The sequence below is a fragment of the Cinclus cinclus genome, chromosome Z (assembly GCF_963662255.1).
Source record: "Cinclus cinclus chromosome Z, bCinCin1.1, whole genome shotgun sequence".
In the NCBI taxonomy this organism is placed as follows: Eukaryota; Metazoa; Chordata; class Aves; order Passeriformes; family Cinclidae; genus Cinclus; species Cinclus cinclus.
In genome coordinates this window covers 3,444,356-3,467,711 of record NC_085084.1, presented here as the reverse complement: position 1 = coordinate 3,467,711, position 23,356 = coordinate 3,444,356, and the positions used below count along the sequence as shown (strand labels likewise).

At 39.4% G+C, this 23,356-nt stretch overlaps 1 protein-coding gene across 1 annotated transcript; it reads left to right on the top strand.

The window, feature by feature from the left end:
• Positions 1 to 679: 679 nt before the first annotated feature.
• On the top strand, positions 680 to 22,899 carry PRRC1 (proline rich coiled-coil 1). The gene is made up of 9 exons (XM_062512877.1): positions 680 to 776; positions 6,441 to 6,557; positions 9,013 to 9,402; positions 10,514 to 10,671; positions 12,865 to 12,967; positions 16,022 to 16,185; positions 17,521 to 17,624; positions 19,271 to 19,373; positions 21,281 to 22,899. The coding sequence occupies exons 2-9, from the start codon at positions 6,461 to 6,463 to the stop codon at positions 21,488 to 21,490; spliced, it is 1,329 nt and encodes a 442-aa protein (XP_062368861.1). The 5' UTR covers positions 680 to 776; positions 6,441 to 6,460; the 3' UTR covers positions 21,491 to 22,899.
• The last annotated feature ends 457 nt before the right edge of the window (positions 22,900 to 23,356 follow it).

The following is a 23,356-nucleotide window of genomic DNA, read 5'->3' as shown; positions in this document are numbered from 1 at the left end:
AGAGAAACGAGGGCCTGCAGTGTGCCTAAAAAAGGGAAAGGAGTCTGGCAAGGTTCTCAAGCACCGGGTTAGCGGAGGGAGTTGGTCACAGGCTTGACTCCGTAAGATGAGAAGCCTTTCCCAACCTAACTCACTCTGTGAAATCACTTAAACCGAAACATACTTCAAATTTCTACAGATAGATATCTACACAGCGTGCCCGACAGCTTCTTAAGGCTGTCGTCTAAAGGCTTGGGTTTAAAGGCAAGACGTAATGCAGCAACACAAGCAAACACCCAGCCCTCAAGCCGCCAACGTGGCACTGCCGCAATCCCGCCCGCGCCGCCGCCTTTATCTGCACGTGGGGCGAACCAAGCTGAGGGCACGGGGTGAGACACCCCCCGCGAGACCGTTGGACCCGGCTGGGAGAGACGTGGCATGGCGCGGCGGCGGCTCCGCGGAGGATGCTGGGAGTTGTAGTCCGAGGTGGCGCCCGCCGCGGCTTCTTTTCGTGTATCCCTGGGACGGGAAAGGCCGGAAAAAGACAGCAAGGGACGGGGGGATCAGGCTCGGTGAGGGCGCTTTTGGCGTCCGAAGGAGGCGCCGCGTTGTGACCCGTCGTGCCCGGCGGTGGGGAGGAGCGGCCGGAGGGCTGGGCCGGGCGGTGCCGGGGCCCGGGCGGCTGCGGGAGGTGCGCGGCTCATTCTTCGTGTTCTGACCCGGCGCGTCTTTGCGGGGCTGCAGCGGCTCCTGCGCTCCGAGTGCTGCCAGCGCCGGGCTCCGAGACTCGTTGTGAGGTGAGGGTCAGGGAGCAGCACTGCGCAGAATTCCCGGTGCGATTTATCCCGGTGCTTCGCTTGGTGCTGTCCTGCGCCGGCCTCCGGGTTTTCTCCTGCGGGAAAAGTCCGGGTTGTTCGGAGCCTCCGAGCACCGAATTCCAGCCCTGCCGCAACGAATTCGAGAGCTGGCCCTGGTAAAATGCCTGAGGTTTCATCCTCACCCTCGGGAATCTGTTAATGCCGGATGGAAATGGTGCTTCAGGAGTTTTATTGCTTTATTGTAGTGTCTCGGCGTAATTTGCTCCTTGTGTGAATCAGCAGTTCTCCCCCTGCGTCCATCACCGGTTTCGTGAGGGTTTTGTGACACTGAAATATTTGATAGCGAAGGTGGAGATGGAGGTGGGGGGGGGGGTGTTGTGGCCTGCTGCAGATCCTCAGCTTTGGCAATGGCACGGAAACGTGTGGAATGAAATAATTGGAATTCTAATGGTTCTGTTAAGGTCAGGGAGCCTTTAAAAACTGAAGCTTGGTGGTTTTATGGTGTCCATGGACTCTTGTCTGCACTAGTGACAAGGGAAGGCCACCAGCCCTTGCCTGGTGTTTCAGCTGTCCTGGTCTGTGTTAGTTCTTAAGCACAGTGGTGAAAAGGCTTATTTGCTGTTGCTTCTGGATTTTGGTTTTATTTTAAGGTGAAAAGGTTCTGCATGTGGCCAACATAATTCATGCAATGCATCAAAGAATGGTTTGGGTTGGAAGGGGCCTTAAAGATCATTTTGTGCCCCCCTGTGCCATGGCAGGAACACCTTCCACTATCCCAGGTTGCTCCATGCTCCAATGTCCAGCCTGGCCTGGGACACTTCCGGTTATCCAGGGGCAGCCACAGCTGCTCTGGGCACCCTGCCCACCTTCATAGTCAAGGATTTCTTCATAATATCTGCCCTGAACCTACTTTCTTTAATTTGAGTATTTTTCACTATCTACTGATAATTCAGTACATAAGATTCTGCATTAAGCTAAACATAAAACATGTGAACTAGCACATTGCTAGTTATTTAATTTAATCTGTGGTATTTCTAGCGCATGTCACACCTTTGAAGTGCCCATGTTGCCTTGGAGGAAGCACAACTTAAACAGAGCCCCAAAATAAGAAGTACACAGTACTATTTACAGTGCAATCAGCTTCATTATGAATGGGAGGAAAGTTGACGTAGCTTCAGTTTCCTACTCTAAAGCTTTAATCATGAGAAGTTACCTGCCAGCTCAGCTTCAAGTCAAGGGATGAACTGACACAGGGTTGTATTGGTGGAGGTACTACATCAGTAAAGAGCCCAAAGTCTCAGATAACAGATATAGGAGAGTTCGGGGGGGGGGTTGGTTTGTTGGGGTTTTTTGTGTTGTTTTTTTTCCTGTTGTTTTTTACCTCTCTTTACGACTTTGGACTTTGGAGCAAGTCATTCAATGCCAGGTGATTAAACTGATGATCTCTCTCTGCTCTTTCTTTGGCTTCACTGAGACTTCATGTGTCCTTTGGGACCTGCCTGTGTTTTCCAAACCAGAGGCTGACGGAAGTTTTATCCCTTAGTGCGCTCCCTTTCTAAAGTGGAAAAAGCCCAAAACCATGAGGGGCTTTTCAGATGAAAGTTTTAAATCAAATAAGAGTCCAGTTCTGGTTTGGTTTCATTTTTTGAAGACTGTGTTGACGTTTGATGTTGGCTGCATCTTACTCAGGACTGTTGTCAGCATGTGCCACGAGCACTGTCTGCAGCATGTCAAAACTTAATTAAAAGTTACGCCTGCTGTGATTAAAGTAAAAAATTTTAGTGGCATTTCAATGTAGTGTTCCAGCTTAATGGTTATGTTTCATTTTAGGCTCTATTTAGAGATGAGTTTCCCTGCTTAGTGTGCTTAAATATATTGTGGTTTCTTCTTGTGGGTTTCTGGGTTTGTTTTTCTTCTTCGCTTGTTTGGGGTTTTTGCTTTTTTTGTTGTTGTTGTTAGCAGGAGCACCTACTGAAATAGAAGGAGGGATGAATTAAACATGACTGAAAATATACCTCATTATAAACTCTGAAGTATAGCTGATTGTAGATAATGCTTTTTTATCCACATGCCATTCACTAATCTCCATTTGTAGGTAATCTTATCATTAGCTGTGAATTTCTGTATTTTGGAGTAATAACCTGAATAATGTTTTTGAAGTGTGGTTAAGTCATTAAGAGTATTGCAAAAATTAGCACAAATGTAATTACTTTCCATTAAACTGAAGTGAAAAGATGAATGATTTACCAGGTAAGGCTTCCAGTCTCTAAATTAAATTATTTACTTCCTGCTTTTAGCTTATGCTTTTAGCACAAGCCTTGTTAAAAATTTCAGTCGAGCTTTAGCCTGGTTTTCCATTCAGTGTACGCAGCCTAATTCCTTAGTTTTGGAATTAAGTTAATGGCTGAAATTTGGTGTTAGGTTAGTGGATGAGGTTCAGCTGATGAAAATCAGTAGAAATAGTTCTAGGGACAGACTTTGTGGGTGCACTGTGTTTTCTTTGTGTAATATGAGGGTTTTAGCATCATCCCTTTAGTGTCTTCATTGTACTGAAAAAGGGTTTTTGTTAACCAAATAATTGATCAAAGAAAAATCATGCTTCTTATTCCTAAAGTGTTTGTTTTAAGGATGATTGATCACTGGAGCTACGTTTGTTCTGTATTTTTCTTCTCCATATCCCCCTTTTTTTTCCCTTTTTTTTTATTTCCATATAAAAACAAACGAGGATTTTCTTCTAGCAAGACGTGGCACTATCAAATTTATCCTTTTCTGGTCACAAATCACTAGATGGCAGTACTGGTACTGTTTTCTCCTAATTCCACGTGCTTCACTTTTCCCTTGTCAGTTTAGTAAACCAAAATGTTTCAGGTTGCAAGAAGGCACAGAAGTCACTTCCTTAAGAAGTTAGGCTGAGCTTCTAGGTGCTTCCTTTTGCAAGTTATGATTTTGTGGCTTGGGTTATGAGGACTCTTTACTATAACTTTCGGGTTTTTTCTCAAGCCACTGAAAAGACTGCCCACTTCTGTACCCAGCAATCAATAAGGAATTGTAGGCTGATCCTGTTGGGAGACTTTTTCCCTGCATCTCCCCTGAGGGAAGCTGGGAACCTCCACTGGAATCTCTGTTAGGGACTGAACCCTGCTAATGGGTATCTTGGGTTTTTTCCATGGTTTTCTCCTTCCACCCTTTCCTCACACACAGCTGGTTTTGGGTAGGCCAGTTATGTTCATAAATATCCTATAGGATCATTTGAATCATCTGTGGTGCTGGATTATTTTGACACTGTGAGCTATTAGCTTCAAATTACCTATTGTACTTTGTGCTTTCCCGTGTGCTCTTCCCATACCTGGTCTTTACCTTTAATGTTTTTCTTTTAAATTATTTACTTTTTTTCATAATGCAGTACCTGCAAAGCACAACTGAGTCACGTTGAAAAATCAGTGTACAGAAACCTGTTGTTTGTGCAGGCTCCTTATTAGTCAAGATATCCTTTAAGTCAGTTCTGCTTGGGATTTTTATCATATTTCAGCAACTGACATGATTTTTTGTACATTTGGGATTACTGTTTCCGTTCTCAATCTTTTTTATTGCCAAGTTAATAGTGAAAAACAGCTACAGAGTTATTTCTTCTAATTCCTGACTTTCCACCTGTCAGGTGGCTTTTGGGGGGGGGTTACCCCTTCTCCCCCCTCCCCCCCCCCCCCCCCCCCAGCATCACCACTGAACCATGTTTCTGAAATTTTGGAAAATCCCTGCATAGACCTTTTGGAAAGCTCCTCTGTGGAACTTTACCAGCCGTTCTGCATGGACACAGAATTTATTTTAAGTAGTAAGCACCTCTCAGCAGCTTTTAATCATGGCATTAGGTGAAATCAAGCAGCAGATTGGAAGAGCCTTGAAAAAAATGTTTCTGTGTTTTGGTCAGTGATCACTCTAATTGCACAATGGAAAATTCTTTCATCCTTTGCAGTGTATAAGTGGAAGAAGAATAACTTGAGAAATATCTCTGTGCAGAGGAATGTAAACTCCTGTAGACTGATTAAAAGACCAAGTCCTAAATTCCAAATTCCTGCCCTTAGTGAAGTTTAATAGAAGTGTCTGCATTGCTTTTTCATGGGATGATGAGTTGTACTTTGCAAGGACAATTTGTTATCCACCAGGCAGTTAGTGACCCTTTCGTCCCATCTGAAGAGAAGCTTTTAAGTGAATTAGAGATGCTCAGAACCCAAAATCCATGTGTCATAAGAATTTTTTGAGGAGTCCTAAATGTAAGCCACGATTACTTGCTTTCCATGGCTAGGCTGAAGCATTTAATCCTGAATCATTTAATGCAAATCATACTAATTTTTGAGAGGGTCTGTGCCTTTTCTTGTGTGATTTTGATGCTTTCATTTGTTTTTGAAACTCTTAGTGCACTCGTAAAGACTGACATTCATGTCCTGCTGTCTGGATTTTTCAGTTTGGTACTAATAGTAATTTTTCTTTCACATTAAACTAAGAGTTTAATATATATGTATATACCTTTGAAACAACAATGAGAGAATGAGGAATTTTTACTTTTGTTTCTTAAGCAGAGAAAAGCCCCTGTGTTTTTGTAAGTGGAGTTCCTTTTTGTATACATGTGAGTATTTTTATTCAGCATATTGACTAAGCGTGTTCCTCTTTGAGTCTGAAGGCAGTTTTGGCAGTCCTCCATACCCATGGATTTGGTGGAAACTGTTTTGACCCTATCTATAATATATATATATATATATATATATATATATATATATATATATATATATATATATAATTTTCATCTACAAGAATTTTATTTCAGTAAAAGTTCCTTGAGGAGTGCTACCTCAGGGAGTGGTACAGGTATTTTACCAGATTTGTGAGGAAGCAGGACTTAATAAGCTGCTGCTGCACTGAAAATCTCCTGATGTTCATGAAAATCTCCTGGTGTTCAATAAAATCTTAATTTTTCCACTTTAATATAAGTATATAAGTTAATTTTTTAGAAGTAGTAAATTTTAAGGGGTTATTCAAATATGTCAAGAGTATTCTGGCCTTCAAAATAAAAACCAAAGCCTTCAATTACTTCTGTTAGCATCACCAGAGAAGTGTGTGGTGTATGGATTTTACAGGAATTGTCTATACTGGAAAACTTGGTGTAAATTAATTTCAGTATAATTTTGATCATGCTAGAACTAACAGGTTCTGGTTTGCGTTACCACAGCTCAACAATGCAGCAGAACTGTACCCTGTAGTTAAGTTTTTCTTGCAGTGGGGTATGGGCTTTGTGATGTGTAACTCCTCTATTATTACCCTTCTAAGTACCATCAGTATATTTTGGAAGCAGTAGCTGGGCAGGCACAGTAAGGTTTTTAGAAAGAGTCTTGTAGCTTAAGGTGTTATCACAGTCCTAAAAATAAAGGGAAGGTACAGAAGAAGGGAGACACACTGGATAATTTGGTACTTGAGATAAGTCGGTGGTTTTCTTTATTTTTTTTTCCTAGAGTTGGCATTTGAATTACCTGCTCTGTTCAGGAATGTAAATAACTGTGTTGCCGCCTTTTTTTTTTTTTCTAATTTAAAATTTTTTCCCCTTGTTTCTCAAGATGCACTTTATATATATATATAATTTTTTCTTTTTCTCAGTTTTTTGTAGCTGAAGGAAGATGATGGAAGAGAGTGGCATAGAGACGACTCCACCTGGCACACCCCCTCCAAGCACAGCAGGGGAGGCTGCTGCCACTGCTCCACCTGTCACATTGGGTACAGAAAACCTTTATTCATGTCTTTTGAAGCACTACAAAACCAGTTGCAATCAGCATAATTGCAGTTCTCTTCTCCAGGCTAATTGGAAGGATTTAAATTGTTTATAATCATGGAAGTGGGCTCCTTATCTGTGATACATATGATATCACACAGCATACTTTTAACACTTCCTTTATTCTTGAAACTGTTTAGGAAGTGATGTGGATGCACTTGTATTTTTTAAGGATGCAGGGCCAGGGAAATAATACCTTCCACTACAGTCCAAGTTAGATGAGCAGCATAGAAGGGAGTTAAAACAGATTTACAGTCCTCTAGGGGACGGTGGTAAACCTGAATAGTAATTTGTGGTTTTAATACTGATAGAATCCCAGAATTCTATCATTATTACATTATTATTATACTATATTATTGGAAGTGTAAGCTCTGTGATGGAGCAATTGCTTTCATCTGGAGTAGGCTTGCAGCAATGTTGCCACACATTAAATGTACTCACTGCCTCATTCATACACAAGCAAAGAAAGCAGAGCCACAAGTGTGTGAAGTGCTACAGGATGTCTTCAATAAATTTAATTTTATAAGAATGGTCTTTAAAAAGTGCATTTTCTGGCAGTATTTTCTACTTAAATAGGAAGTGACCATGAAAGATTTTTTTTTCATGTGGCACAGAGGTTTGCTGGCCACCAGTGGCAAGGTCTGTTAAAAGAGTTGTTGAAATTAACATGGACATGAACAAGTCTCAGATTTGCTGGTGTTTTCTCTGGTGACAAGAGGTTGTCAGCAGTGCACTACCTAGCTGATATGTTTAAAGAAATATGCACTCATAATTTGTTCCATCCAGGTAAAGGTGACATTTCAATAAGGAGTGATACAGTAGTATGGTAGTACAAGAAAGTCATGTTTTTGAGAAACCATTTTCCAAAACTGGTATTTGGAAATAACATCCATCATTATTCATTCCTGCAGCCAAAACAATGCAAGTGTTGCGTAAAAACTGTCAGATCTGTAGACATCAACTTGCGAAGAGAATTTCCTGGCCTGTGTAAACATCTTCCAAACAATTTCCATGGGATTTGAGCACACTCACTAAAAATACAAAAATGCAGCACGTTCCTCTTACAAGGGCAATTGATAGACATCAGGGAAAACGAAAATTTGCCAGTTAAATTTAAAGGAAAACTTTTGCATGTTTTTTGGGTGCGAGTAGAAAATGTATAGGATGGTACAGCAAGCATGGCCAAGGAAGCAATTCCTCCATGTGGATCTCTCTGAGGTCTTTTTTTTCATCCCTTAAACCCAAGCGTCAGAATAGTCTGAACGTAGAACCAGACTTTTAAATTCTTGTATCATGAGGTGTTAAACCAAGATGTAAAAATTACTGAGGTTTCTTCAGTTGCACAGCTGACCTTTAAAAGTTATTATCAATGATTGTGTTATATAGTATGTTAACCATTCTTAATGAAATATATTATTATGTTCATTGTGTATTATCATAGGAATTTCCAGTGGAAACAGAAATTTTTTTATATCCTTAAGAAATTTTTTTCATTTGTCTGAATCTCATAATTTTTACATTTTTGTTGTTTATATTTTGTAATATAGATAACGTACTGGTACAGTGGTGCATGTAAATAAAATATAAATAAATTTGACATGGGGGAGGGGATGCTTAATTTTTTTTATGATGGGTGTGTGTGACCAAGTTTGGAGACCATGGCATTAGTATAATTTGCATATAAATTGACTGTGGGGATTAGGCTGAGGCCAGTGAGATGCTTAAGATGGTTTAGCATGTTACTGCCATCAGAAATGGCAATTTCTGTTTTTCTGACCTAATTTTCTGGCTCAATTTGGTTATAGACATGAAAATTGTCTTATCCAAGGATCAGCTGAAACAGGGAAGGCAGAGGGATCAGGGAGATGAGTGCCAGAGAGGCGAGGGCTGTCTTAGGTTCAGTCCATTTTACAGTGCCACACCTCTGAAACAACTCCCACCCTCCCAGGTACTGGGAGTGTGTGTTTTATTCCTGAAGGGTGTTTTGTTCCTGAAGACAAACACTTGCTGTAACATCAGCTGATGCAGCAGTCACTCAGAGCTAGGTAGAAATTTCTGAGGGAGGTTTCAGCTGCTGTAAACTCAGGAGTCAAATGTTGACTTGTCTTTTTAAGCTAATGACAAGTACGATTGTGCAGGAAGAGAAGTGTCTTGTGTGTGTGTGTCTTATGTATGTGAGATACTGTCACCAAGGACTAAGTAAGTACCATTGGTGCTGTATGAAAACTCGAGCAGAAATTTCCAATTCACTTTGAATGAAAAAAAAACCCTGACTGGTTCAAAAATTATTTGTGAAATGTCTGAACGATTATATAACTGAATCTCTTGAGATTAAGGCTTCTAAAATTGTTTTTTCTCTGTTCACCCCCCCCCCCCCCCCCCCGCCCTTTATTTCTGTAGCTTTGTCCAGCCCCCTTGCCACACCAAGCATGCCATCTTCTCCTGTCTACTCACCTCCCTTGCCAGCTGGAGTGTCCCCAGTTCCTCCTCCCATGATGACCTCGGCCTCTCTTCCATTTGTGCCTTCTGCACCCGTTTCTACAGTTGCACCAACCCAAAGCCCTGTCCCACCTCCTGCTGCCCCTGCAGCTTTCACCACCCCCGTGTCCCAGTTCTCCACTCTTCCTCCTCCCCTGAGCTCTGCTGCTGGCCCTGGTCTTCCTGCACCTCCCACCGGTCCCCCCATTTCAGGGTTTTCCATGTCTTCCACCTATGATATCACCAGAGGTCACGCTGGCCGAGCACCTCAGAGCCCACTGATGCCTTCATTTTCTGCACCTCCAGTCACAGGTAACTGTTTATTTGCTTTCCTGTTCATGTGACAGGATGGGGGCTTTCCTGGGTGACTTACTATTCTTCTGGGTGTACTTAATTAATTAGTTGTACTCAGAAGAAGGGATAATAGCCTTTAAAATACACTCATGGTCCAGGACAGAGTCCACTTTCAGTTCTGGTGGCATTCAGGTTCACAGGAAAATCTTTGTTTCAGAATTTTTGTTTTTGTTACCTTACACACCAAAGCCCAGCTGAACAACTTTCCTTTAGCTCAGAGAGCCACCTTCAACCATTATAGTTCCCCAGAATGACAATCAAAGACAGTAAACTCATGATTTTCAGGGTTTTGTTCTGAAAAATCTCTCTCTTAACAAGCTGTCTGTCACATAACACCAGCTTCTATTGTCTTGTTTCCAGCCACAAAATTGCATTGGGATTGCTAAAAATACATACATTCCATGCAGGCAGTAGCTGTGGTTGCTGAACTGATGTAATTTTCAGCTTGTGGATTGGAAACTTGGCTTTTCAGCTGCAGTTAGGCCAATCTTTTATTATTACTGGTGATAGTTCTTTTAAGTAGTCTGTATAAAGAAAATGTCTAAAAAGAGTAATCAATTGTGGACCGTGAAATAAAAACAACCCTCAATTAAGGCTAGTGTTGGAAAATCTGTTAAAATAAGCTTGAGTAATGGGGCAAAGGGTCTGACTTTATTTTTCTGCTGTTTTAGTTTCTTTTGTTTTCCTTTAAAATATGTAAAATACTGATTTCCAGCACTTGGTGCTAGAAAATTTACTTTTCCTATACATTCCATTTTATTACTCGCTTTTTTTACTATGAAAGTTTGAGTACAATAAAAAGAGCAGCTTTTAAATTAGCGTGATAAGAAAAAGAGTAATTGTTTAACTTTGTACGTAGTATGCAGGTAGTCTCAATTCTGTCAGCAGATATGGTTGCATTCATTAGACCTGCTAGCCTTTAACAAACAAAATTGTTCTTGAGCCTTCACTAAGTGAGGTGAATTAGCCTGGAATTGTTCTATTCTTCCTGCCATTTTCTTGTAAAACAATTGCATGTTGTTTTAATGTGAAAAATTAAGCACTTGTGTTTTATTTTTCACTCTTACAGGTGTTTTGGCTGATCCCATCACTCAACAGGCAACTTTCTCATCATCTTTGTCCCCTGGGACTGGTTCTGCAATCACTTTTCCTGAGGAGCATGAAGATCCCAGAGTATCTACATCCCAGAGTGGAGCACCTGCTGGAGGACTCTGGGGGTTTATAAAGGTGTGGGGTTTGTGTGTTACCTTCATGAGGAATTACTAATGGGTAGTGACTGTAGGAAGACATGTTGCACACTTTAAGTGCATGCTGCTATAAATAATTTATTTTTTACAGTCTCGTGTGCAAATTGGCTGTTTTTAATAGTGGTGTTTCCTTAAACTGTGCTTCTGCTTTTTCTCAGCATAGAAGAGAATGGACTGTACAAATGTAGAAGTTCTAGGTTAATTTTTATTCCTGTGATAGGAACCTGTAGTAGAACCTGTTACATATGGGTATATTCTTAAACCAGATTAAATTCTAGAACCGCTTAAGACCTAAAAGGAATTTTTTACTTCACAAAGACTGTATGCAGAAAAAGATAAAGTCTGTTTTTCCTTACCTGAATGCTTTGTCTATCCCATTTATAACTTCCTAAATAACTGAGTTTGATTCCTGTGTTATGCAAGTCATGCTTGTTCTATAACAATCAAGTTATATTTTGTCTTTTTTCAAGGACAGACATGTTTTTTCAATCACGGAGAAGTGCCTAGGGTATTTGTTTTGTTAAGATTAGTCTGCTGGAAGGCATGGAATGTAGACTATAGTGCAGAATAGATCCTCCTCCTTGTGATGCCATCTCATCAGACAGAGGAAATAAGCAGCAACATCATGGAGTAGAATTTCATTGGTCTGCAACCTCCCTGTAATAAATGCTGTATTTAAGTAGCATCATGAAGATTGTGGCAAAAAGATGTAAGGGCTGTACATCAGTACTGTGCTGTCTTCCAAGAGCAGCAACACATTCTGTCCCATCTTACACTGAATGTGAAGGAAGAATTAAGAAGATTATTGTGCCAGTGCACTTGAAGAATTTTGGTATTCAATCCATTTTAAGCATGAAAACCTGGCAGAAAAAGTTATGTGTGGCGTGGCAGACTGAACACTCCATTACTGCAATCAAACAGTCTTAAAGAGGGAGATTTATTCTCCATTAGTACAGTGAGAGGAGAGCAGTTATGCTGCCATTTTCAGGGAGAAATGTCTTCTCATGATCATAAAAACACATTTCCTTCTTTTAAGTAACGTTTTCCTTTCAGTCCTTCTGTTCCTCCTAATGTTTGCAGTAGGTGGCAGTGTTCTAGAAGAGAAGATTTTACTTGTAACTTGATTCCGTAGCCTTTCTTAAGAGTACCAGAGCTTTCAATTGCAAATTAATTGAAAAGTCAATCTCATCCAAATTTTAATGCTGCCACTAAGATCCAGAAGGTGTCCTGTTTCTTTTTATGGAGTAGCTCTGTATTGCTGACTCCAGGAATAAAGATTTTGGATGAAGTATCAAGTATTCCATGTGCTCTGTGTAATCAGTAACCACTTCTTGAGAATTTCTTAAGTGAAAGAATGAGGAATAATTAATTATACCAGAACCATCAAGTTTGTGATGTATGTAAGCCCACATCCGAGTCTGTGCTTTTTAAAGATGAGCCAGTATGTGGGACATGGGGTGGTAATTTTTACAGAAATGCATACTGAATTTCCTCTTGAAGATCTCATGCAGTAGTTGCCACAGTTATCTTTATCTTGTTGAAGTAATTTGATAAACCCTTTTACCTGTTGTGGTGTTAGGAAATCATACACCTTCCTTTCAGATTTCCTTCAGGCTCAGTAAGACTGGAAACTATAACAATCCAAAACTGAAAAATTAGTGGTCTGGAACCGAATGGGACTGTTTCTGTTTTCTCAGTCATTCAGAGATGTCTGAGCAGTCCCTTTGTAGTTCCAAGATTGATTTCCACATAATTGTTGCAATCACTTCGTGTTTTGTATTGGTATAAAAGTATGGATTATTTCACCCTCTTTGTGCTAGGCAGATATAAAGGCATCTGCCACAGGTAGAAGCAATCTCAGTGTTCTGGAACCATCTGAATAAGGACTTTATGGTAGTTAGCCAGGATGCTAAATGGAGAAGCACAGCCTGGCTTTGCAAGGTGATGGGGCTGTTTCTGCATTAACAAGGAGGGCAGCAGTATTTAAACTTGAGGTTGCAACAGAAAAGCCATGCCTTATAGTCATATCTTGCAGTGTTTGTGCTGAGTAATACACAGCAGATTTTGCAGAGCAGCTTAATTTTTTTTTTTTTAACTGTAACATTTTTAATTTCTTGAGGAGGAAAAAGAAAAACCCAGAAGATAATATGGAAATGTATTTGCTTAAATTTAGGGTGTAGCTGAGAATCCCACGGTGAAGTCCGTTCTTGATAAAACCAGGCATTCAGTGGAGACCATGATCACGACACTGGATCCTGGCATGGTTCCATATATCAGTAAGTATTTATGATAAACCACCAGGTATTGCTTGAAAATGCTAATGAAGCTATTGCAATAGCACACTACATCTACACTTGAAGTGTGAAAGCATTTCAGTTACAGCTTGGAAGTTAATAGAAAAGAAAATTTTTGTGTTACCATTTTTATTTTACTGGAAGACACTGCATGTCACATTTTATATGTTACTCACAGCTGACCTGAGAGTAAAGTAAGGAAGCCAGAGGCACCATTTGTCCAGGGTTATGGTTTGGTTTTGGTTTTTTTTGCATGTATTTTTTTTTCTTAGCAGTCTGGCAGGCAGCTCTCCCTCATAGGTATGCCAGTACTGACTTTGTTCTGCCTGTGAAAAAAGCTGGTCAGGAAACACCTAAGACTGAGAAGAACCCATTAAAATTATTTTTTTATTATTTTGTTTTCCTGAGATTTTTTTTTTTTTTAAAAGCTGAACCTAATAGATAACTCCTGCTGCACTTTTGTGCTAGTGCAGAGGAAGGGAAAGATGACCTAATTATTGAGTAGTAGCTAATTGCCTTACATTTAAGGGAACATTTCCCAGCAACTGTCTAGTGAAGAGATACTGGGAATAAAACCAGTGAGACCAGCCAGCGATGCATTCTAAAGGTATTTGAGAGAGTAACAGGATGCAATGCAAAGTTACAGCAAATGTTGATTTATGCACAATTTGGCAAAGTGTATTAAAAGTTTCTATTGCAGTTATGACTGTCCCTTTTTAGAAACAGGATCTGTTGTATCCTGGATAGTTTGACCCAGTGTTTATTGACAGAACAACTTTATCTGGAAGAGGAAGTAATTCTAATAAAATGCTTTGTTTGCAGGATTTAGGTTAAGTAAACTAAGTCAATGGTTACCTCAAAGCTCTCTAAAGTCCTGTTGGAAGGGGAAGCATCTGTGTACATCTTGGCCATTTATGTACTGCACTGGTTTTGTAGTTGCAGGTTGTGAAAATGGGACAGAGGTTTGTAAACTTAGCCTGTACTTCCTTGTAGAAATGTATTCTACAAAAACCATGTCCTCAACAATAGCCCCACTTCTCTCTGCTCTCCCTCCACTACTGCAATGCCAAAGGAATTTCATGTTCCTTGTGCCAATATCTGAAATTACCAAAGCTTCTGGATGAGGTGGTTGAAATACTTTTTTTTTTCTTCATCTGAGCAAATAGTGTTTCTGTAATCTCTTTCTTGAAAAGAGCTGAACTGTTTCCATTGTCACATTGTGAAAATGTCATCTGAGCTGCATTCCTAGAACAGACAGTTTCTATGTAGACAGGAAACAGTCGCCTCATAAGCATAAACAACAGTGCTTTTACAACAAAAGACAACAGGGAATCTTAAATTAAATATGGAACTGTCATTTCAGTTTATAATGTACAGGTACAAAGAAATTTCACATTCAGGTGTCAGAGATTAACTTGATACAAGAGTTCTGCCCCTGAATTTACAAGGATGCATCTAGCTCTTAAATTTTAGGTTCCTGTTTGACAAGATTTTGTCACAAATCATTTCTTTTAACCTGTGTAATATCTTGGTTTCAGTTCTGTAGTATCTCTGATGAGAAAAGATATGATATTGATATTTGATGATCTGTAATACAAAAGAATATATTCTGTATTCTGCAACCAAACATGAGGCACAGTTGCAATTCTAAAAATTGTTAGGCAGTAATTTACTAGATTTGTTATGCATTAGTTTTTAGCTTCATTCAAAGCTCTTTAACAGAATTTCTGTTCCTGCACAAGGCAAGGCTAACCTCAGTAAAAGCTGGCAGTCAATTTTAAGCACTTCCTTAAATCTGTTAAATTGATTTCTATCAAGAAGGAATCAATGAAAAAAGATGCTCTCAATTATTTTTAGTCCAGTAGTTGCACATGTCTGAAACAATTGCTCCAAGTCCAATGATCTGTACACGTAATTCCATTCAGCAAAGCAATTTATAAATAAACACTAAAAAATTACCCTAAACCTTGAGAATAGTAGGTTTTACTACTGTTTTAGTCTATCGGGTGATTACTCATCAAAATAAGATGATTCCTGTGACTGAGGTCTGCTGAGTAATATAAGCCAAAAAACTATCTGGTCTTTTCATTAAAATTTAAGCTTTGAGTTTTCCCTTACTAGTGGGGGAACTTTTCTTGAATCAGGGTAAATATTACAGACTCTGTAAGCTGGTGTGGTTGATGCAGTTTACTTAGGCAGCTTTCTCTGATGTCATATTCCACTTCTGAAAAAAGATTCAGCAGCTCTTTAGAAAGCTTCTCAGACCAGGGATGGATTTTATAACGTGTTTCTGCACAATAAAAGTGATCCAGCTGTGACAGACAGATGTGAGGTAGGATTGAGCCTTCTTTAGTAGTTTTAGATTTCTTTTAATTCATTAATTGTTTAGTTTCACTCTGAAAAAGTTTAGTGAAAGCATCTGCTTCTTCATGGAGATACAACCCTATGGAAAATGTTTAGAACTGTGTACAAGCTTTTTGGTTCCATAGATATTTAATGTTTAAAAAGAGCAGTAAAATTAGACTGAAGTTCACATTCCAAGGACAGCTAAAAAGTTATGAGAGCCTTTCTTTTAAATCTTGTGTAATTTGGCAGCTGTTCACTGGATTTTAAGACCTGCTTCAGTGTTCTTGATCACGTTCATAAGAGTTTGCAATATTCCTTGCTGCTTCACAGAGCACCAAAACATCCTTGGAAATAGATGTCTTGAGTTATTTTCCTAAATCTCTGTGAACTGTCATGTGGAATGAGTGGTGTGATTTTTTTTTTATTTTTTTTTTTTTTTTTTGGTGGTGAACCTGAAAATAGGTTCCTGCTTTTGTGCTTTTAGCCTTCTATCCCTTAGTTACTCATCTGAATTTCAATTCCTAACTGAAATGACTTCTGCTTCATGGAAGAATTATTGCCCAGTTCATAAGAAAAAAGCAGCTGGAGAAATTGTGGAAACTGTGTTTGAGCTATCCAGCAATGGGAAGGAAGAGTATTCCATGCATGGATGTATTTTTTTACAGATCACTGTACAAAATTATTTTGCAGGAACTGGAGGAGAGCTGGACATAGTAGTTACTTCTAATAAAGAGGTGAAAGTTGCAGCAATTCGGGATGCCTTTCAAGAAGTGTTTGGGATGGCTGTTGTGACCGGAGAGGCTGCACAATCCAACATTGCACCACAGCCTGTGGGCTATGCTGCAGGCTTAAAAGTAAGTTGATGCACAGTAGTAGTAAAGAGAAGTTCACCCAGAAGGATCTTGTTTTCTGTGAAGTTTCTGGGTAGATAAACGTTTTCTTTCTTCTTTTTTTTTTTTTCATTTTGGTTTGGTTTTTGGTTGCTTTTTTTTGTTGTTGTTGGTTGGTTTGTTTTGTTACTTTGGGGGTTAAGGGGTTTGGGGATTTTTGTCTTTTTTTCCTCAGTTTGGATCCTTAGATCAGTTTAAAGCTCTCTGAAATATTTTGAAATATTTTTGAGGCTTTCTGCAAACACATTCACAGCGAGTGAAGAATATTTATGATACTGTATGATACCATTTATGTCAATTTCCTTATGCTGTTATTGATTGCCATAACATCTTGCATACATTGTGCTCTTGCTGTGGTTTCAAAGTATATTGGGCATTTTTTTGAATAGTCTGTTACCAGCACATCATGTTGGAAATGTTAGAAATTAGAAGAGATCCTCCAAGACTGATTTTTCTCCCCGTTGGTTCTGTAGATCAAAGACAGTTGGATCAACACTTCCTGAACAGATCTGTGTTCTTTTTGAAAAATAAGAATTCACTGTGCAGCCTTGCAAACTGCTGTGCCCTCCCAGAGGAAGGGTTAGCAAAGTTTGTTTCACCAGTTCTGGCCAATGACTGAAAATCCTGAAAACGGCTGTTTCATATTCTGTTTACTACATGTAAGCAAAATTCATGAAAAAGGAAGCCTTTCACCCTAACTGTTGTGGCAGTGTTTGCAAAGGAGCAAAGCCTGTCCTCACTGCACTGTATTATCTGATGCAATTTTATATTGAGATAAAGCAGAATAATATCCATGTTCCTTTAGTTGTTTAACTCTTGCAGTGTATTGTGTATTTTTGTTACAACTTCAGAGTGATAGCAGTTTTCAGGGGAATAATTCCTGTGTGTTTGTTGAATATGGACCTCAACAAATGGATTCTTTCCCTTGCTCTTGCAAAGTTGGTCCAAAGCTTTTAAAGACTCGAAACACAAAAAGTCTCAAGTTGTAAAAATGTCAAAGTAACACAAATATATACTGATGCTCAGGTTGGGAATTCTTGTCACAGGTTAGGAATTCTTTGCATGCTACCCTGGGTTTTTTTTCTTGGAATGTAAAAAGCCCTAAAAATATTTAATTAGCTTTATCATAGGTGTTGTTACTGTTTGGGATTCCTGGCCATTCACTAGTTTGGGTTGTTGGGATTTTTCCTATTGAGTAATTTTAAAAAGTGTGTTCTAGGGTTGTTTTGGGACTGGTGTGCAAGCATTGCACTTACCTGTGGTTCAGAGTTTTGTCTGACAGCTTGTGTTGCCACTCAGGGAGCCCAGGAGAGGATAGACAGCCTGCGCCGGACAGGAGTCATCCATGAGAAGCAGCCTGCTGTGTCCGTGGAAAACTTCATTGAGGAGCTGCTTCCTGACAAGTGAGAACCTTGAATTTATTCCAGGGGACTGGGGACACGTTGGGAATATTCCTTGTTGACACAGAGCCTGTAAGGAGCTGGAGAGGAGAGGATTAAGCAGAGGAGAGGATTTGTCTTAAGTATTTTGGCAGGCTTGGTTTTGGTGATGGTGTTCAGCTTTTTGTCCAGGCATCTTGAGACCTTAATATCAAAACATCCTTGTCAGGTTTTCATAGATTCACTATGTAAAAACAGAGTGAAGTGACGTAAAGTGAACAAATTAAGGAGGTGTAAAATTTGTAATTTGGCTAATAGTTTGTATGCTGTTGTGTGCATCTTCCCTTCTCTCCCTGAAATTATATCAGAAGAGGGGAGATATTCTGACAGTTAGAATAACATGCTTTTACCAAATAATGTATTTTCTTTTTTTTTCCTTTCACTGAGAATGTATCTGAGAATGTATCTTACTGCATCCAATTTGCACTGCACAGACATAAAAATGGTGTTTCAGAATACATTGCAGCTTGATTTTGTGATGTATTGTTTGACAGGCAGTTCTTGAAGCAGCTTTATAATTAAATTCCAAGGCATTGGGGGCAATGCTGCATTTTTCTTAGTGCAAACTTAAATAATTTTCTTCTGCTGTTTACCATGCTTGTGCCTGTCCAAAGGGGAGGAGTTTCAAGTAATCATCCACCACTACCAGTAATGTTACTCCTCTGTGAAAGGACAGTAAAACCTCTAAATCAGACTAGATGGAAATAAATGCTAAACAAAAATTAAAACTCTCCCTATTTCTATTTACTTTAGAAAATTCCTCATTCATTTTTCACTAAAAATTCCAAATGTAAAAACAGAGCAAAAAGAGAGTAAGTAAAAAGGAGAGTAAATAAAAGCCCATCACATGCATAAAAATGCAAACAGAAGACAAGAAAATGCCAGTAGCTTCATTATTAATTAGAAGCAAGTTATATTTAGCCATGAGGCTTTCTCAGCAGTCTTTAGTAGTTGTCAATCAAAGCATTCCAGTGCTCTATTCCCTGCTACAAAGATAATGGAAGTGCTTCTTCCTGTCTGGCTCCACTAAACTCTTACCATGAGGTTTATGTGGCCCAGACAGGCAGAAATTGTTTCTCTGAATAAATCATTTAAATGATTGCTACAGCATTAGACTTCACAAAAAAATCTTCTAAATGTAGAACATGGATGATAAATTGTCAATTCTCTTAAAAATTGTTAGGGAGGGTTATTTTAATGAGAAATGTTCTTTGAAAGATTGAATGTAAAGTAGCAGAGTAACTGTGGCCAAGGGATTGTCTGCCGACACACCCACCCCTCCAGTCTTCTTTTTTTCTTTGACTTGCAAGCTTCATGTAATTTGTATTTCCATGTATTTTATGTATTTTACATGCATACACATGCACTGTTTTTAGATAGATAGATAGATAGATAGATGGAAAGTGACACATGCAGATTTCACTTGCAAAATACCACAATGTTTTGATGAGTTTCAATATTATAATATTACTACAGCTGTAATAGAACTTGTAAAATGTTCATAATTCAACTTCTAGTATGGTCATCTTCAACAGAAGACCAGTACTCAGTACTGGCCCGCACTAATCTACTCAGTATTCAGAAATAAAACAATTTGCACATCACTGCAGGTGGTTTGACATTGGATGTCTGATTATTGAGGATCCAGTTCATGGAATTCACCTGGAAGCATTCACCCAAGCAACACCAGTGCCTTTACAATATGTTCAGCAGGTGAGTTTTCAGTTTTCTTACCAATTAAGAGCTGAGACATAAGACTGAAGTTTTCATTTTAGTTATGGTGTCCCTTGTTACTGGAAGTTATTACTCTTGAATGTTTTTGCATCATGTTTGTGAATTAATCTTTAGACATTTATAGTAAAGCTTTTCTTAGTCAAGAGTCTCATTCTGCAATATCTGTTACTTTGGAGCACAAGTTTTTCTCTCCTATTTAAGAGGAAGAAATACTAACCAAGCAGGCAGCATGCTGTACTCTCTGAAAACTTGTTCCTAAAAATGAAATATTCCCATTTCCCAGATTAATGCTTGGACTTAAGTCCCCGATGAATACACAGAAGCCCACCTAAAAGACAATGCTGATTTCAAGTGTGCTATTCTGACAAGGATGTAAAATTCTGAAATCAAGGATTTAAATCTTAGAAATACTGTGGTTCATTTGATTGGATATAATGGGATGAACTGCACTAGTATGCAGTTCTGAAATATCACCAAAATAAGTTTTTCATGAGGTGGTTTATTTTTGTTTGGGCACAGACTGGGAATTACTCCAGCCACTGCATGTTGCCTGACAGCCAATATGAGTCATGCTTTAGTTAACGCTGGCCTGAAAATTGTTTCAAAATAAATGTTTCCCTGAAGAATTTATAACCAAAACATTTTGGGGTTTGATCCTCAGATGTTGTTTTGGGGGAGCAAATTGTAACTTTGGGGCTTTTTTCAGTAGCACCAATTTCAGTAAAGTGAACATTTGTGGGATTGGTTTTAGTTCTTATTTTCCTGAGTTCTTACAGCTTTGAAAAGTTGATGAGTGGCAAAAGGAGAAATATGGCTCTGTCTCTCTAGTGTTACAAAATTCATTCCAAAATACCAGGAACGACAGGGAAAAAAGCTTAAAGGCCTCTCACCAACCTAAACTATTCTGCATATTCTAAAAAACTTATGTATGCTGCTATTGTTGCAAGACACTAGTTTTAGGAAGGCTGGAACACACTGATGAACTTGATCTCCTGTACATGCACTGGACATAGACTAACCCAAATTAAAATCTGTATGAAGAAGGGTGGCCAGAGAAATGCCATGATACTTCCCCCAGTGTTCCCCATCTGGTTTCAGTCGCAGACCGGGGGAAGGGCTGCAGATGTCATTTATCTGGACTTCTGTAAAGTCTTGGACATGGTCCCCCAGTCTGAGTGGGAGATGGATTCAATGGATGGACTGTTCAGTGGATAAGGAATTGGTGGGATGATCGTCGTCAACAGCTCAATGTCCTCAATGGACATCAGTGAGCAATGGTGTCCCTCAGGGGGACCATATTTGGACCGGTGGGATTTAATATCTTCATTAATGACACAAATTATTAATGAGGGATCGAGACACAGCAGGTTTGCAGCTGATGCTGAGCTGAGGGTGCAGTGACACCCCTGAGGGTGTCCCATCCAGAGGGACATAGACAAGATTGAGGAATGAACCCATGGGAATCTCATGAGGTTTAACAAGCCCAGGTGCTGGTGCTGCCCCTGGATCAGAGCAGCTGCAGGATCAATCCAGGCTGGGGATGAACGGATGTTGTATAAATATGTATTTTTATTGATTCCACCCGTTGGCTGTTTAAGAAAACAAAAGTACTTCCTGGTAATGGCAGTGTGTCTTCACTCTATTAAGTATCCTGTTTTAATTTATTCCCTTCAGATGTTGCTTGGATCCTGATATAGAAATCCAAAAAAAATGGCTAGGCAAATTAGAGGGCAGGCTGAAATTTGATTCTCACCCCCTTTAGTTTGTCACATAAGTCTGTATATACAAGAACAATTCCTTGCAAAAGTTGGTTAAAGCTGAAGACAGAAGCAAATCTACTAATTGCAAACCATTTCAGTAATCACCTCTCACACTTTTGCATGCAGGCTAAGAGTCTCACCCCTCAGGACTACAGCCTGAGGTGGTCAGGCCTGCTGGTGACGGTGGGCGAGGTGCTGGAGAAGAGCATGCTGAACGTGAGCAGGACGGACTGGCACGCGGTGTTCACGGGCATGTCCCGCCGGCAGATGATCTACAGCGCAGCCAAGGCCCTGGCAGGGATGTACAAACAGCAGCTGCCACCCAGGACCGTGTGACAGCCCTGACACCTTCACTCCAGGAATGCTGGCTTTGATTCTAGGATCGAAGTGAAAGCCGTGTGTTCCCATTCTCGGCAACACAGATTTTTAATTCTAACTCTAAACCGCTTCTACTTCTTGAGAGGTGGAGGTGATTTCCAGCAGTGGAAGTGAGCAATCACAGTTTTTAGTTAATGTGTGATTTCCAGTAGGATTCATAAAACAAACGTGTTTATGACTGGTACAGGCAGCACTGCAGTTTTTTAACTGGAATGTGCTGTGGTGCGACACCTTACCAGGCATTTGCTGAGATAGTATTCTTTCTAAAGGGGATATTTGTGTAGCTATTTCTATTATATTAGTAATATAAACATATCGACAGCATAACATGTATATTCTATATGCATTTCAATCCAGAGAGACTACCTTCGGTATTACATATGTTTTTTTGGGGCATGTGTTTAGGGGATACTTAACACCTCCTTGGGTTGGTGTCTGTATGAGTTCTCAGGAGCAATGCCAATTAGTCTCTACAGCACATAACAGTGAGCTGCTGAAGAAGAGCACAAATTCATGCCCTGTTAGTTGAAGTTGTTGCTAAATAATTCTGAATTCTCATTTTCTATGCTGCATTTTTCTGCTTTTTATGGAACAGTAATTGAATTCGTGGCCAGCTGAAGAACCACAGAAAAAGATTTCAAGTTGCTTCAGTGGGTTTTGATCAGGTACTGCACTCCCCACATGAAATCATCTCAGCAGTTTCAATAACATGATTTACTCCAGTGCTTCCAGACTTCATCTATTATATGTAATGATGTAATTTTTTTCTATGTAGTTACAATTGTCAGTAATTTGATTATGGAAAATGGTGATGTGTGTATCATTTGCTTTGCTATTCTGGGTTTTCTAAACACTTAGAAGTCTAAAAGATTCCATGATGTCATGAGCTTACTGTATCTCATACAAGTTTTCAGTGGTGTCTGATTTTTTTTTTTTGTCCTCCATCCGTGCTCACACAATCTTAAATCTTTAATTGGAAATATGGGAGTAATTGTGAAGAAGTATTTTGGTAATAATACTTTTTTAAGAAACAAAGAATAGATCAATACCTTTTGTTTGCCTTAAAGAAGCCTTTTTTCAGCTTATATTGCTCAGCTTTTACCTTTCTTGGATGCTTTCAAAGAACATTTTGTATACAATATATTGTTAAGCCAGCTCATATTTGTACCCAGTGAAAGCCTGTCTATTTCCAAGTAATATATTTGGCCTTAATTGGCTTATTCTGTAAAGCAGCTGAATAAATGTTTTCTGTAGAGAACTGCTTCTATTTTAAAGGCTTGGTTTTTATTACAGATGGTGACCATCTTTACTGAAGTTGTATTTGCATGGTTAGTTTAGAGATTTGTCACATCCTAAACAAGCAAACAGAATCCAGCTCCCAGTCTTGAGGTCCCTCATTGAAAGTACTTCTCTCTATGTTAAACCAAGAGGGTGATAGAGAGTTCTCTTTTTCATTATGCACTAAAGTTATATCTGCATTTGCTGTAATTTCAGTCTGCAGTGTATAATAAGTTGAATGCTTTTTTTTCCCCTGCTTGCAGCATCTTTGATGCAGAGGAGGAGTACATTGAATCATCAGTAGGTTTAGGTGCCCTGGCATGACTTAAAATTAAAACTGAAGAGGAAGGACTCTTTTGTTTCTCCCTTTCCTGGCCCTGGCCTTCACTTTTTAAGAGGTGAGAGGAGTAGAGGAAGACTATGTGGTCAAGTGGAAAGGTTTTTCTCTGGCTCAGTGAAGGTCTTATGATTTATTTTTGACAGCTCCCAGAAGAATTAAAATGGGGTAGTTTTGCAACTACCAATTAGTTCTTTCCCTCCGGGGGG

What these genes read in the sequence shown, in the direction of transcription:
- PRRC1 (XM_062512877.1), top strand. Translation starts at nt 6,461, where the DNA reads ATGATGGAAGAGAGTGGCATAGAGACGACTCCACCTGGCACACCCCCT. An exon ending in TTCTGCACCTCCAGTCACAG is followed by an intron (nt 9,403 to 10,513) that starts GTAACTGTTTAT and finishes TCACTCTTACAG; the next exon opens with GTGTTTTGGCTGATCCCATC. An exon ending in GACTCTGGGGGTTTATAAAG is followed by an intron (nt 10,672 to 12,864) that starts GTGTGGGGTTTG and finishes GCTTAAATTTAG; the next exon opens with GGTGTAGCTGAGAATCCCAC.